Below are 13,802 nucleotides of genomic sequence, written 5' to 3'. Positions count from 1 at the left end.
CTCTCCTGAGCCCTTAGAAAGAAAGTATAGATTTAGGTTTTTTATTTTCAGTGAGACCTGCTGGCAACAGGCTCACTGCAGCGAGGGACTAAGGGGAGAAGAAGCGAACTCGCCTGCTTGCAGCCGGATTGGGCTTCTTAGGCTACTGGACACCATTAGCTCCAGAGGGATCGACCACAGGCCCAGTCCTTGGTGTTCGGTCCCGGAGCCGCGCCGCCGTCCCCCTTACAGAGCCAGAAGCAAGAAGAGGTCCGGAAAAACGGCGGCAGAAGACATCAGTCTTCACCAAGGTAGCGCACAGCACTGCAGCTGTGCGCCATTGCTCCTCATGCACACTTCACACTCCGGTCACTGAGGATGCAGGGCGCTGGGGGGGGGCGCCCTGAGCAGCAATAAAAACACCTTGGCTGGCAAAAATACCACAATATATAGCCCCAGAGGCTATATATGTGGTAAATACCCCTGCCAGAATCCAGAAAAAAGCGGGAGAATAGGCCGCGGAAAAGGGGCGGAGCTATCTCCCTCAGACACACTGGCGCCATTTCTCCTTCACAGATCCGCTGGAAGGAAGCTCCCTGGCTCTCCCCTGCAGTCTACACTTCAGAACAGGGTAAAAACAGAGAGGGGGGGCACTAAATTTAGGCGCAATATATATATATATATATATATAATATAAAAAGCAGCTATAGGGGACATAACTCAGTTAGTCCCTGCATTATATAGCGCTCTGGTGTGTGCTGGCATACTCTCACTCTGTCCCCCCAAAGGGCTTTTGTGGGTCCTGTCCTCATTCGGAGCATTCCTTGTGTGTGTGCGGTGTGTCGGTACGGCTGTGTCGACATGTTTGATGAGGATAATGATGTGGAGGCGGAGCAGATGCCTTTAGAAGGGATGTCACCCCCTGCGGGGCAGACACCTGAGTGGATGGGCTTATGGAAAGTAATGAGTGCACGTATAGACTCCTTATATAAGAAAATCAACGACATGCCAAATGTGGGACAGCCGACTTCTCAGCTCGTGCCTGCCCAGGCGTCGCATGGGTCGTCAGGGGCTCTAAAACGCCCGCTACCACAAGCAGACCCAGATGTTGACACTGATACTGACACCAGTGTCGACGACGATGAGTCTAACCTGATGCCTACTAAGGCCATTCACTGCATGATTGAGGCAATGAAAGAGGTGTTACACATTTCTGATATAAGAACAGGTACCACAAAAAAGGGTATTATGTTTGGAGAGAAAAAACTACCCGTAGTTTTTCCCCCATCAGATGAATTAAATGAAGTGTGTGAAGAAGCGTGGGCTTTCCCTGATAAAAAATTGGTAATTCCTAAGAAGGTACTAATGGCGTTCCCTTTCCCGCCAGAGGATAGGTCACGTTGGGAAACACCCCCTAGAGTGGATAAAGCGCTAACACGTTTGTCTAAAAAGGTGGCACTACCGTCTCCGGATACGGCCGCCCTCAAGGAACCTGCTGATAGAAAGCAGGAGGCGATCCTGAAGTCTGTATATACACACACACACACAGGCATTATACTTAGGCCAGCTATTGCGTCAGCTTGGATGTGCAGTGCTGCCGCTGCGTGGTCAGATAAACTGTCAGAAAATATTGACACATTAGACAGAGACACGATCCTGTTAACCATAGACCATATAAAAGACTCAGTCTTATATATGAGAGATGCACAAAGGGAAATCTGCCGATTGGCATCTAAAGTAAGTGCATTGTCCATTTCGGCTAGGAGAGGCTTATGGACTCGCCAGTGGACAGGAGATGCAGATTCAAAAAAGCACATGGAAGTGTTACCATATAAGGGTGAGGAATTATTTGGGGATGGTCTCTCGGACCTAGTTTCCACAGCAACGTCTGGGAAGTCAGCGTTTTTACCCCATGTCCCCTCACAGCCTAAGAAGGCGCCGTTTTATCAGGTTCAGTCCTTTCGGACCCAGAAAAACAGGCGTGGAAAAGGCGGGTCCTTTCTGTCCAGAGGCAGAGGTAGGGGAAAAAGGCTGCAACAAACAGCAGGTTCCCAGGAGCAAAAGTCCTCCCCCGCTTCTTCTTCCAAGTCCGCCGCATGACGGTGGGGCTCCACAGGCGGAGCCAGGTACGGTGGGGGGCCGCCTCAAGAATTTCAGCGATCAGTGGGCTCGCTCACAGGTGGATCCCTGGATCCTTCAAATAGTATCTCAGGGGTACAAACTGGAATTCGAGGCGTCTCCACCCCACCGGTTCCTAAAATCTGCCTTGCCGATTGCTCCCTCAGACAGGGAGGCGGTGCTAGCGGCAATTCACAAGCTGTATTCCCAGCAGGTGATAATCAAGGTACCCCTACTTCAACAAGGCCGGGGTTACTATTCCACACTATTTGTGGTACCGAAACCGGACGGTTCGGTGAGACCCATTTTAAATTTGAAATCCTTGAACACATACATAAAAAAAAAAAAATTCAAGTTCAAGATGGAATCGCTCAGGGCGGTTATTGCGAGCCTGGACGAGGGGGATTACATGGTATCCCTGGACATCAAGGATGCTTACTTGCATGTCCCCATTTACCATCCTCACCAGGAGTACCTCAGATTTGTGGTACAGGATTGCCATTACCAATTCCAGACGCTGCCGTTTGGACTGTCCACGGCACCGAGGGTATTTACCAAGGTTATGGCGGAAATGATGATACTCCTTCGAAAAAGGGGAGTTTTAATTATCCCGTACTTGGACGATCTCCTAATAAAAGCGAGGTCCAAGGAACAGTTGTTGGTGGGAGTAGCACTATCTCAGGAGGTGCTGCACCAGCACGGCTGGATTCTGAATATCCCAAAGTCACAGCTGGTTCCGACGACACGGCTACTGTTCCTGGGTATGATTCTGGATACAGTCCAGAAAAAAGTGTTTCTCCCGGAGGAGAAAGCCAGGGAGTTGTCATCTCTAGTCAGAGACCTCCTGAAACCAAAACAGGTATCAGTGCATTGCTGCACGCGGGTCCTGGGAAAGATGGTGGCTTCTTACGAAGCAATTCCCTTCGGCAGGTTCCATGCCAGAATTTTTCAGTGGGACCTGTTGGACCAGTGGTCCGGATCGCATCTTCGGATGCATCGCTTGATAACCCTGTCTCCAAGAACCAGGGTGTCGCTACTGTGGTGGCTGCAGAGTGCCCATCTTCTAGAGGGCCGCAGGTTCGGCATACAGGACTGGGTCCTGGTGACCACGGATGCCAGCCTTCGAGGCTGGGGGGCAGTCACACAGGGAAGAAACTTCCAAGGACTATGGTCGAGTCAGGAGACTTCCCTTCACATAAATATTCTGGAACTAAGGGCCATCTACAATGCCCTAAGTCAAGCAAAATCCCTGCTCCTACACCAGCCGGTGCTGATCCAGTCAGACAACATCACGGCAGTCGCCCATGTAAATCGACAGGGCGGCACAAGAAGCAGGATGGCGATGGCGGAAGCCACAAGAATTCTCCGATGGGCGGAGAATCATGTACTAGCACTGTCAGCAGTGTTCATTCCGGGAGTGGACAACTGGGAAGCAGACTTCCTCAGCAGACACGACCTCCACCCGGGAGAGTGGGGACTTCATCCAGAAGTCTTCCAGATGCTGGTAAACCGTTGGGAAAAACCGCAGGTGGACATGATGGCGTCCCGCCTCAACAAAAAGTTAAAAAGATATTGTGCCAGGTCAAGGGACCCTCAGGCGATAGCTGTGGACGCTCTAGTGACACCATGGGTGTACCAGTCGGTTTATGTGTTCCCTCCTCTGCCTCTCATACCAAAGGTATTGAGAATAATAAGAAAGCGAGGAGTAAACACCATTCTCGTGGTTCCGGATTGGCCAAGACGAGCGTGGTACCCGGAACTTCAAGAGATGCTCTCAGAGGACCCGTGGCCTCTACCGCTCAGACAGGACCTGCTACAACAGGGGCCCTGTCTGTTCCAAGACTTACCGCGGCTGCGTTTGACGGCATGGCGGTTGAACACCGGATCCTAAAGGAAAAGGGTATTCCGGAAGAAGTCATTCCTACGCTTATTAAGGCCAGGAAAGATGTTACGGCAAAGCATTATCACCGCATATGGCGGAAATATGTTGCATGGTACGAGGCCAAAAAGGCCCCAACAGAGGAATTTCAACTAGGTCGATTTCTGCATTTCCTGCAAGCAGGAGTGAATTTGGGCCTAAAACTAGGCTCCATTAAAGTACAGATCTCGGCTCTGTCGATTTTCTTTCAAAAAGAACTAGCTTCAGTACCTGAAGTTCAGACATTTGTGAAAGGAGTGCTGCATATTCAGCCCCCATTTGTGCCTCCTGTGGCACCTTGGGATCTCAACGTGATGTTGAGTTTCTTAAAATCACATTGGTTTGAGCCACTAAAAACCGTGGATCTGAAATATCTCACGTGGAAAGTGGTCATGTTATTGGCCTTGGCTTCAGCCAGGCGAGTGTCAGAATTGGCGGCTTTATCATGTAAAAGCCCTTATCTGATTTTCCATATGGATAGGGCAGAATTGAGGACTCGTCCCCAGTTTCTCCCTAAGGTGGTGTCAGCGTTTCACCTGAACCAGCCTATTGTGGTGCCTGCGGCTACTAAGGATTTGGAGGACTCCAAGTTGCTAGACGTTGTCAGGGCCCTGAAAATATATGTTTCCAGGACGGCTGGAGTCAGAAAATCTGACTCGCTGTTTATCCTGTATGCACCCAACAAGCTGGGTGCTCCTGCTTCTAAGCAGTCTATTGCTCGCTGGATTTGTAGTACAATTCAGCTTGCACATTCTGTGGCAGGCATGCCACAGCCAAAATCTGTAAATGCCCATTCCACAAGGAAGGTGGGCTCATCTTGGGCGGCTGCCCGAGGGGTCTCGGCTTTACAACTTTGCCGAGCAGCTGCTTGGTCAGGGGCAAACACATTTGCAAAATTCTACAAATTTGATACCCTGGCTGAGGAGGACCTGGAGTTCTCTCATTCGGTGCTACAGAGTCATCCGCACTCTCCCGCCCGTTTGGGAGCTTTGGTATAATCCCCATGGTCCTTACGGAGTTCCCAGCATCCACTAGGACGTTAGAGAAAATAAGAATTTACTCACCGGTAATTCTATTTCTCGTAGTCCATAGTGGATGCTGGGCGCCCATCCCAAGTGCGGATTGTCTGCAATACTTGTAAATAGTTATTGTTAACTAAAGGGTTATTGTTGAGCCATCTGTTGAGAGGCTCAGTTGTTTTCATACTGTCAAACTGGATATAGTATCACGAGTTGTACGGTGTGATTGGTGTGGCTGGTAAGAGTCTTATCCGGGATTCTAAATCCTTCCTTATTATGTCTGCTCGTCCGGGCACGGTGTCCTAACTGAGGCTTGGAGGAGGGTCATAGTGGGAGGAGCCAGTGCACACCAGGTAGTCATAAATCTTTCTAGAGTGCCCAGCCTCCTTCGGAGCCCGCTATCCCCATGGTCCTTACGGAGTTCCCAGCATCCACTACGGACTACGAGAAATAGAATTACCGGTGAGTAAATTCTTATTTTTTTGCCATTGGGTGGTACATAGGGATCATTTCAAACTTTTTCCTTGGGTCCTGCAATATATCTAGGTATGCCCCTGGACCTGCTCATGTAGTGTGGTATAAAATGAACTGGAGGGCATTTTAATGTTATATAATATGAACCGGGGCACTGTAATGTGGCACAATATAAACAGGGAGCACTATATATCATAATGTGAATTGGGGGTACTGTGCGGCATAATGTGTACTGGCAGCTCTGAAGTGTGACATAGGGTAAACTTAAGCACTACTGTGATTCATAAAAGAAACTAGGGCTCTACTATGGGGCATAACATTAAATAAGGCTCTACTATGGTTCAGAAAATGAACTAGGGCACTATTATAGGGCATAAAATTACCAACTACTGCAGAGAAGTGTCTCTCTAGAAGCATTGGGACAGGGGGCCCCTTCAAAATGTTGCTATGGGGCCCACAAAATTCTGGTTACGCCCCTGATGTCATGATATAGTTTGCACTGGCTCATTTCTCCGCTCTTATCACTGCTTAGTAAATGTACCCCTAAATACGTAAAATTAGGAAAATTGCTGAATTTTGTGAGGAAATAGAAATACAGTTTTAATACTAATAATTTATAGCCGAGCGTGTGGCCAGTTGGGCATCTGATCAGCATCATGCTGTCATAATGGTGGGCTTGTTTTTATGTGGAGGCCTGTGGCTGTGGTCCCATCCAAAACATTGTTAATCTAGTTGACCACAGTTCAGGGGAAATGTATCAAGTCTTCTATAGAGAAGTTGCCCAAAGTAACCAATCCACTTCTAACTGACAATTATCTAGCACAGTATGTAAAAAACAGAAATTGATTTCTTGCTATGGGCAACTTCTCCACTTTACCTCTCTCCAAGGCTTGATACATCTTCCCCAAAAATCTAATCATAAGAACTGAGCACCAGTATTATCATTCTCTTGGCTGCACATGAGTGTCTAAATCTGACAATATTATATATGTGGAAAAAATGCTGCAAAGTAAGAATGCTTATAAAAATAGATGTGGTAATAGTTTATTTTTATCAATTAGCAAAATGCAAAGTGAATGAACAGAAGAGAAATCTCAACAAAATCAATATTTCAATATCTAAATCAAATCCCTTTACCTTCAAAACAGCATAAATTCTTCTAGGTACACTTGCACATAGTTTGTGAAGGAACTTGGAAGGGAGGTTGTTCCAAACATCTTGGAGAACTGATCACAGATCTTCCGTGGATGTAGAGTTGCTGAAATCCTTCTGTCTCTTCATGTAATCCCAGACAGACTTGATGATGTTGAGATCAGGGCTCTGTGGGGGCCATATCATCAATTCCAGGACTCCTTGTTCTTCTTTATGCTGAAGATTGTTCTTAATGACTTTGGCTGTATGTTTGGGGTCATTGTCCTGCTGCAGAATAAATTTGGAGCCAATCAGATGCCTACCTGATGGTATTGCATGATGGATAAGTACCTGCCTGTATTACTCAGTATTGAGGACATCATTAATCCTTACCAAATACCCAACTCATTTGCTGAAACGCAGCCCCAAACTTGCAACCTCCACCATGCTTATGTTGCCTGCAGACAATCATTATACTGCTCTCTAGCCCTTTGGCGAACAAACTGCCTTCTGTTACAGACAAATATTAAACATTTTGATTCATCGGTCTGTGCAAAGCCATGTTTCACTGCAGTTGGGGCAGATGTAACATGTGCAGAGTGAGTTAGATTCGAATGGGGTGTGTTTAATCTGAAATATAAATTGCATTAAATAAAGCTAACATTTGTGAGCTACATGCAAAGGCAGCCAGTATTTAGCCTGCAAAAATATAAATGTATTTGCTCCCCATGCATGGCAATAGGTTTTGTCCCAGACACAAAGTTACATGCTTTTTTTTGCTTTACTTATAAATATGAATCAGGCCCCCTGTGCCTGTGTCCATGATGACCTTAGCCTTACTTACTATATACGCATCTGAGCTTGTGACCCTGACTTTAGCCAGTTTCCCAACCTCAGCAACTGATTTTCTTACTTTGAATCTTGCATTGCTTTACCTCACTCGGTACTCCCAACTTGTCACAGGTTGCTAGAGTGCTGTGGCCTGCGGGCTGCCAGCAGCAAATCCCATACCACTTTGCAGCAGTTCCTGTTGAAACGCAAACTCTAGTCTAACAGCATTCTCTCAGCATTCACTCTGACAGAATCAGATAAATGATTATAGGCAACACATTATTTTCGTACAACTTTGGTTATTGTACCATCAGGCGAGTACATCAACCTTCTTATGTTTGCCTTATTTTTCCCCATTGTCTTTTGACAACACAATGGGGAATTATTGTCTGAGGTAAGAATCAGAGATGAGTGGTTCGGATTGCTTGCAATCTGAACTGCTCTGAACATTGGGATCCGAGCTTACCCGAGCCGCGGGCTCGATTGTTCCTGCAAGACTCGGATTCCATGTCGAGGCCGACCATCATCTTCTGGCTTCGGTTTCTTACAGAACTTGGATTCCATATATGGCGCCGCTGCCAGGACTCGGCTCCATTTCACTCAAGGCATGCTGCTGTTTTGGCTGTCCTGTGTCCAGACTCCAGACTTCACTAAGTGGCTGCAGTATAGTGACAGTGTATATATAGGGGCACACTGCATGCTGCGCTATACTCTGCTGTTTTGGTGTGCTGTGTCCAGACTCCAGAGACTCCAGACTTCACTAAGTGGTGGTGTGCAGTTTAGTGACAGTGTATATAGGGGCACTATACTCTACTGTGTCCATTCAGAGACTAATTGTGCCTGTACAGTATAATGACTGTGTATATAGGGGCACGCTTCTGTGTGTTGCGCTGTATTCTGCTGTATTGGCTGTGCTTTACTCAAGTGCATTCTGTTCACGTGCATTTATAAGCCCTGTGATCCACGCAATTTGAACAGAACTGCAAGATTAAAAATAGAAAGAAAAAAATAAATTATATATATATATATATATATATATATATATGTATAATGAATCCGTAAAGGCAGCACTTCACAAACAGCTTATAACTTCTCCGGTGCCCTCCGTACGTATTCCCCGGCCAGGAGCCCAAATGTAGAACAGCAAGTCGGCTGTATTATTCTGAGTGCCGCCTATTTGCTGTTCTATATGTGTGTGTATATATATATATATATATATATATATATGTATATATGTGCACATGCATCTATAAGCCCTGTGATCCATGCAGTTGGAACTGAGCTGCAGGTGTAAAAATAGAAAATATATATATATATATATATATATATATATATATAAAAAATACTGTATATCTATTTTTTTGTACTGGTTGGTTGGTGCATTTATAAGCCCTGTGATTGACGCAGTTGGAACTGAGCTGCAGGCTTAAAAATAGAAAAATTATATTATATATATATATATATATATATATATATATATTGTTTTTGTACTGGTTGGTTGGTGTGCTTATAAGCCCTGTGAACCAAGCAGTTGGAACTGAGCTGCAGGCATAAAAATAGAAAAATAAAATATATATAATATGTCTATTGTTTTTGTACTGGTTGGTTGGTGTGCTTTACTCAAGTGCATTTTGTTTGTGTGCATCTATAAGCTCTGTGATCCATACAGTGATCTGCGACTTGACAAATTGATAACTATCAGTTTATAGAAGAGCAACCAAATACTAGTGCAGCAGCTGCTGCCACCAGTCATGATGACGACGCTAGTCCAGCAACGTCATCTACTAAAGCCGATGCTCGAGGGCATAGCAGGTCTAAGTCAGGGCATCTACATTCAAAAACCAAATTTACAGTGTTAAAAAAGGACACCTCTTATAAAGGGAAGGTTTGGTGCAGAAAGATATAAAATTGCTAACATGCCATTCACCACATGCAGTGGCAAGGAATGGCTCAGGCCTTGGCCTTTATTTCTGAGTGGTGGTTCTGCAACTGTCAGTGAGGCATCTTTTTCTGCCTTTCATGACAATGCAAGAACTTTTCACTCATAGTCTAGAAGAGTTGTAAAAAAAATTAAAACCACTAAGGCAGTAGAACAAACTACATTCAGAACCGTCAAACATTCCTGATGAACGTTTAGGGGTGTCCACGTTAGCTATGTGTGAGTCTGACCTTTCTTACACTTCCCTCATAGAGAAGCCTCTTTCAACTCCTACCACCATTTCTACACCATCTGCACATGCGGGGAGCAGTACAAGTAAAGATGATGATGAGGGCATAATAGAAATTGAGGATTCATGTGTGGAAGTGGAACAGAATGAGGGAAATATGTGTGTACTACTACTATCTGACACTGAAAATGAGGATGTTGATGATGTTGTTTGTGTAAGTCAGCCACCAGTGGCTGCAGTTCTTGTCGGTTATTAAAAGAAAATCATTGTGATGCCTGGGCATAAGACCAAAAAAGCCACTTCTTGGTTGAGGGATTATTTTTACCCAAATCCTGACAATGTTTGTGAAGGCATCTGCTCCATTTGTGAGGCCAAAGTTAGTAGAGGTAAGGTCATTAGCCATCTAGGCACCTCCTCTATGTTATATCATTTGCAGTGAGTTCATGAAATTTATTTTACAAGATTATAATGTAATTAGCACCTTCCTCATCAACCTCCTCATTAGTGATCGGAGGTAGTTCTTCCAAAAAATTGTCTGTCGCTTAGTAACCAACCAAGTCGCTGCATCCTTTGCCCAATAATGGTGAAAACAATATAATAAGCTATGAGGTGGTCAAAATTGACTGGAAATTTATGTTATTGAGGTTAATAATATTCTAGGAACAAAAAAAGACCCAAATTAAGTGATTTTAGCTTTTTTTGTCAATGAAAAAAAAAATCCAAAACCAGTCACAACTGTTTGGCAAATTGAAATTCAAAGCTGGACGATGAATCAGATCCAAATCTAAATCCAGCAAAAATGGTCCGGTGCACATCTCTAGTAAGAATACGCAAAGACAAGTCCTGGAGCATCATACACTCTTGTCTTAGGTGTATATTTACTAATGTCTGCCACTAGCTAATGCCCATTTTTGGCTCCTCCAGTTATGTTCAGGAGTTATGTAAAAAGAATCTGGACCACTTGTAAAACCAGCAAAGGGCCTAAAACTCAGCTTTATGAAGCCTATTTCAACATGATCCTGCAACAAAAGTTTGCTTTTGCATTTGGGCAGAATTACATTATGAAATGCATTACTATAGCTATTCAGCTGTTACCATCACACTTTTACACAATGGTCCCATACCACTCAGGCTGCACCGTGAGTGCCAGTGTCACCATACCACTCAGGCTGAACCATGAGCACTAGTGTCACCATAACACTCAGGCTGCACAGTGAGTGCCAGTGTCACCATACCACTCAGGCTGAACCATGAGCACTAGTGTCACCATAACACTCAGGCTGAACCGTGAGTGTTAATGTCATCATACCACTCAGGCTGAACTGTAAGCGCTAGTGTCACCATACCACTCAGGCTGAACCGTGAGCGCTAGTGTCAGCAGGTAACCATTTGTAGCATGATACTCTACCCTCTACCCTTGTCACTGCTTCCCATGATCGAGTTCAAGATTTTGCCCCGTGCTGCACCCCTTCAGTGGAACGCGCTCCCCTGCTCCATGACTCTCCCCGTCCTTGCAAAACTTCAAACAAGCTAGTCCTAAGGCTGCTCCTCCAACCGCCTGCCTCATGTCTTGACCATCTCTGCTTTACTTACATCCTGCCATCAGGCTACCTCCCTCTTGCTTGCACCTCATGTCATATGCCTTCCCACTAAATTGTTAGCTCCTCAGAGCACTGCCCTCTTCCCTCTTGTTGTCAAAGCCCTCTTCTCCTCACATTTCACTTACAGCTCTCTCCTACTAAGCGACCATCTTTACCAGCATATTCTCCTGCTGGTAAAGGCTCATCTCTATCTATGGCCGCCAGCCCCTAGTAGTACGCTGATTACTTCCTCGCTACTTACATCTAAGCTGTATTGTGTATTGAGAATTGTGGTGCTCTTTGTTACCTGTACTCGATTTTTGTTATTTTTTACTGTAATGTTAATTTCTGTCTCTCTGTACTGTTTTATTGTATGCCCTTTGTACGGCGCTGCAAAACACTTGTGGCACCTTATAAATAAAAAGAAATAATAAATAATACTGTTACTCAGCTGCACTGCTGTGAGGTGTTCTCAAAGAAGGACCTGGTGGAAAGCATATAGCACATTGGGCCTGATTCAGAGGAGCGCAGCAGATCTGAGAAGATTTGCAAATTTTGCAGCCATCGGACCTCTCGGCAACCCTAATGTCCACTGCAAGTAAGACCCTGGGGCCAGAACCACTATGCAAGAAGACGCATTCACTGGCTGTGATATGCCCCCGAAACACCTGCATTTTGAGTCACCCCCCTGTAACCTCCCACAAACGGTCAATCACTCTGCTTTCTTGTACACACTACGAACTCCGTCTTAAGACCATTGAGGCACATACGCTGTGCGACTCTGACTCATGCTCAGTACAAAAAGCTTCGTCCAACTGCGCAAAATCGCCTTTGAGTCCAGCTCTGAATCAGGCCCATTAAGCACTTAAGTCACTCTATAAATTGCTCTATCCCAGACAATCTGGGTCATGGAGCTGATTCAGTCAAGTAAGGCCACTTATTAGTGCCCTGAACTCAAGTCCTATGTAATCAGCAAACCTGGTGATGGGATCTCTGTAATGCGGTATCCGGTCAACAGGGTCAAAAGGTCGACTTTTTTTTAGGTTTTTATACATTTTTACAATGGTTGCTGCATTTACTATCCATGGGGGTAATTCAGATCTGATCGCTGCTGTGCATTTTCGCACAGCGGGCGATCAGGTCCTAACTGCGCATGCATATACACCGCACGTCGGACAACAACAGGCATCGCCGGTCAGCGACGAGATGGTGCGAAAAATCTGATTCGCGTTCGCAAGGTGATTGAAAGGAAAAGGCCGTTTGTGGGTGGCAACTGACCGTGTACAAGGAGTGTCTGGAAAAATGCAGGCGTGTCCAAGCGTTTTCAGGGAGGGTGTCTGACATCAGCCTGTTCTCATCGCACTGGAGGAGTAAGCCCTGGGCTGCGCATAGACTGCACAAAGTGGATTTTCGCAGCTCGGTGTACACATGCGATTGCACACTTGCACAGCGAATTTACACTCCCCCTGGAGGCGGCGACTATCTGATCGCAGGACAGCAAAATTATCAGCCTAGCGATCAGATCTGAATTACCTCCTATGTCTCAAACTATTACCTTTAGTAACCTTGTGGCGCCCGAAGCGTGTCAAGCGAGCCCACGAGGGGACGCATTTCATCAAATTGACTATCCATGTCACAAAAAAAAGTAATCTTGCGGCGAGCGGACATATTTCAACAAATTAGGGTAAAAATCTTTTAAAAACACAGAACAACACCCCAATTTTTTTGTGTCGACCCTTTGACCCCGTCGACCTTTTGACTGTCGATTTTTTACTGTCAACCTAATGACTGTCTATCTTTTTAATGTCTATATTGTGTATCAGAACCGTATAATGCTGCCATTGTATAAGCAGTAAAATGTGACAGTATAATTATTTTTCTCCATAAGAAAAGGTACACAAATAAGTTTAAACAAATATTTTAGCATTTTAATGTGCCTGTGAAATAATTGCCTGATGGTTATCAGCGTTAAGGGCCCCATACACTAATGCGACATGTCCGACCTTCATGTCGCAGGCGATCACCCCGGCAGCCTCCCGGGTGGCAGGATCCGCCAAGATACATCGTATGCTGTCCTTTCTTGTGCGATCCCAGCCATGCCTGCGGGGTCGGACATATCACGAGTGCAGCATGTTCAATCTGGAGGATCCGATCCGATGCTCACGGGAACGCGCATCGGATCGGAAACACCTCCAAAATGCCCAATTTCATCCAGTATATCGGGCCGAATGCCTGAAATCGGATGAAATCGGGCATCATCATTCTAGTGTATAGGGCCCTTTACAATGACTGGAATGTAAAACATTGTTTATTTATTTCTAGGTAAAGGGCGATACGGGGAAGTATGGAGAGGCACGTGGCAGGGGGAGAATGTGGCTGTTAAGATTTTTTCTTCTCGAGACGAACAGTCTTGGTTTAGAGAAACTGAAATATACAACACTGTTTTGCTGCGTCATGAAAATATTTTGGGTAAGGTATACAGTTAGTTGATTTTTTTGTTTCTTATGTTGCTTCTTGCCTGCAATATATGATATATTTAATTTTATATATATATATATATATATATATATATATATAGGTTTTA

General features: G+C 45.2%; 1 protein-coding gene across 2 annotated transcripts in view; it reads left to right on the top strand.

Moving 5' to 3' along the window:
- Positions 1-13,802, top strand: part of LOC135015220 (activin receptor type-1-like) — a 188,597-nt gene that overhangs the window by 79,280 nt on the left and 95,515 nt on the right. For both annotated transcript variants that reach the window (XM_063952785.1, XM_063952786.1), the window contains exon 6: positions 13,541-13,687. In XM_063952785.1, coding sequence (XP_063808855.1) covers positions 13,541-13,687 — 147 coding nt within the window. The remainder of the gene's footprint in view (positions 1-13,540; positions 13,688-13,802) is intronic.

Source organism: Pseudophryne corroboree, chromosome 2 (assembly GCF_028390025.1).
Source record: "Pseudophryne corroboree isolate aPseCor3 chromosome 2, aPseCor3.hap2, whole genome shotgun sequence".
Lineage (NCBI taxonomy): Eukaryota > Metazoa > Chordata > Amphibia > Anura > Myobatrachidae > Pseudophryne > Pseudophryne corroboree.
Note: the sequence above shows the minus strand (reverse complement) of the source record. Positions and strands in the feature narration are given on the sequence as shown.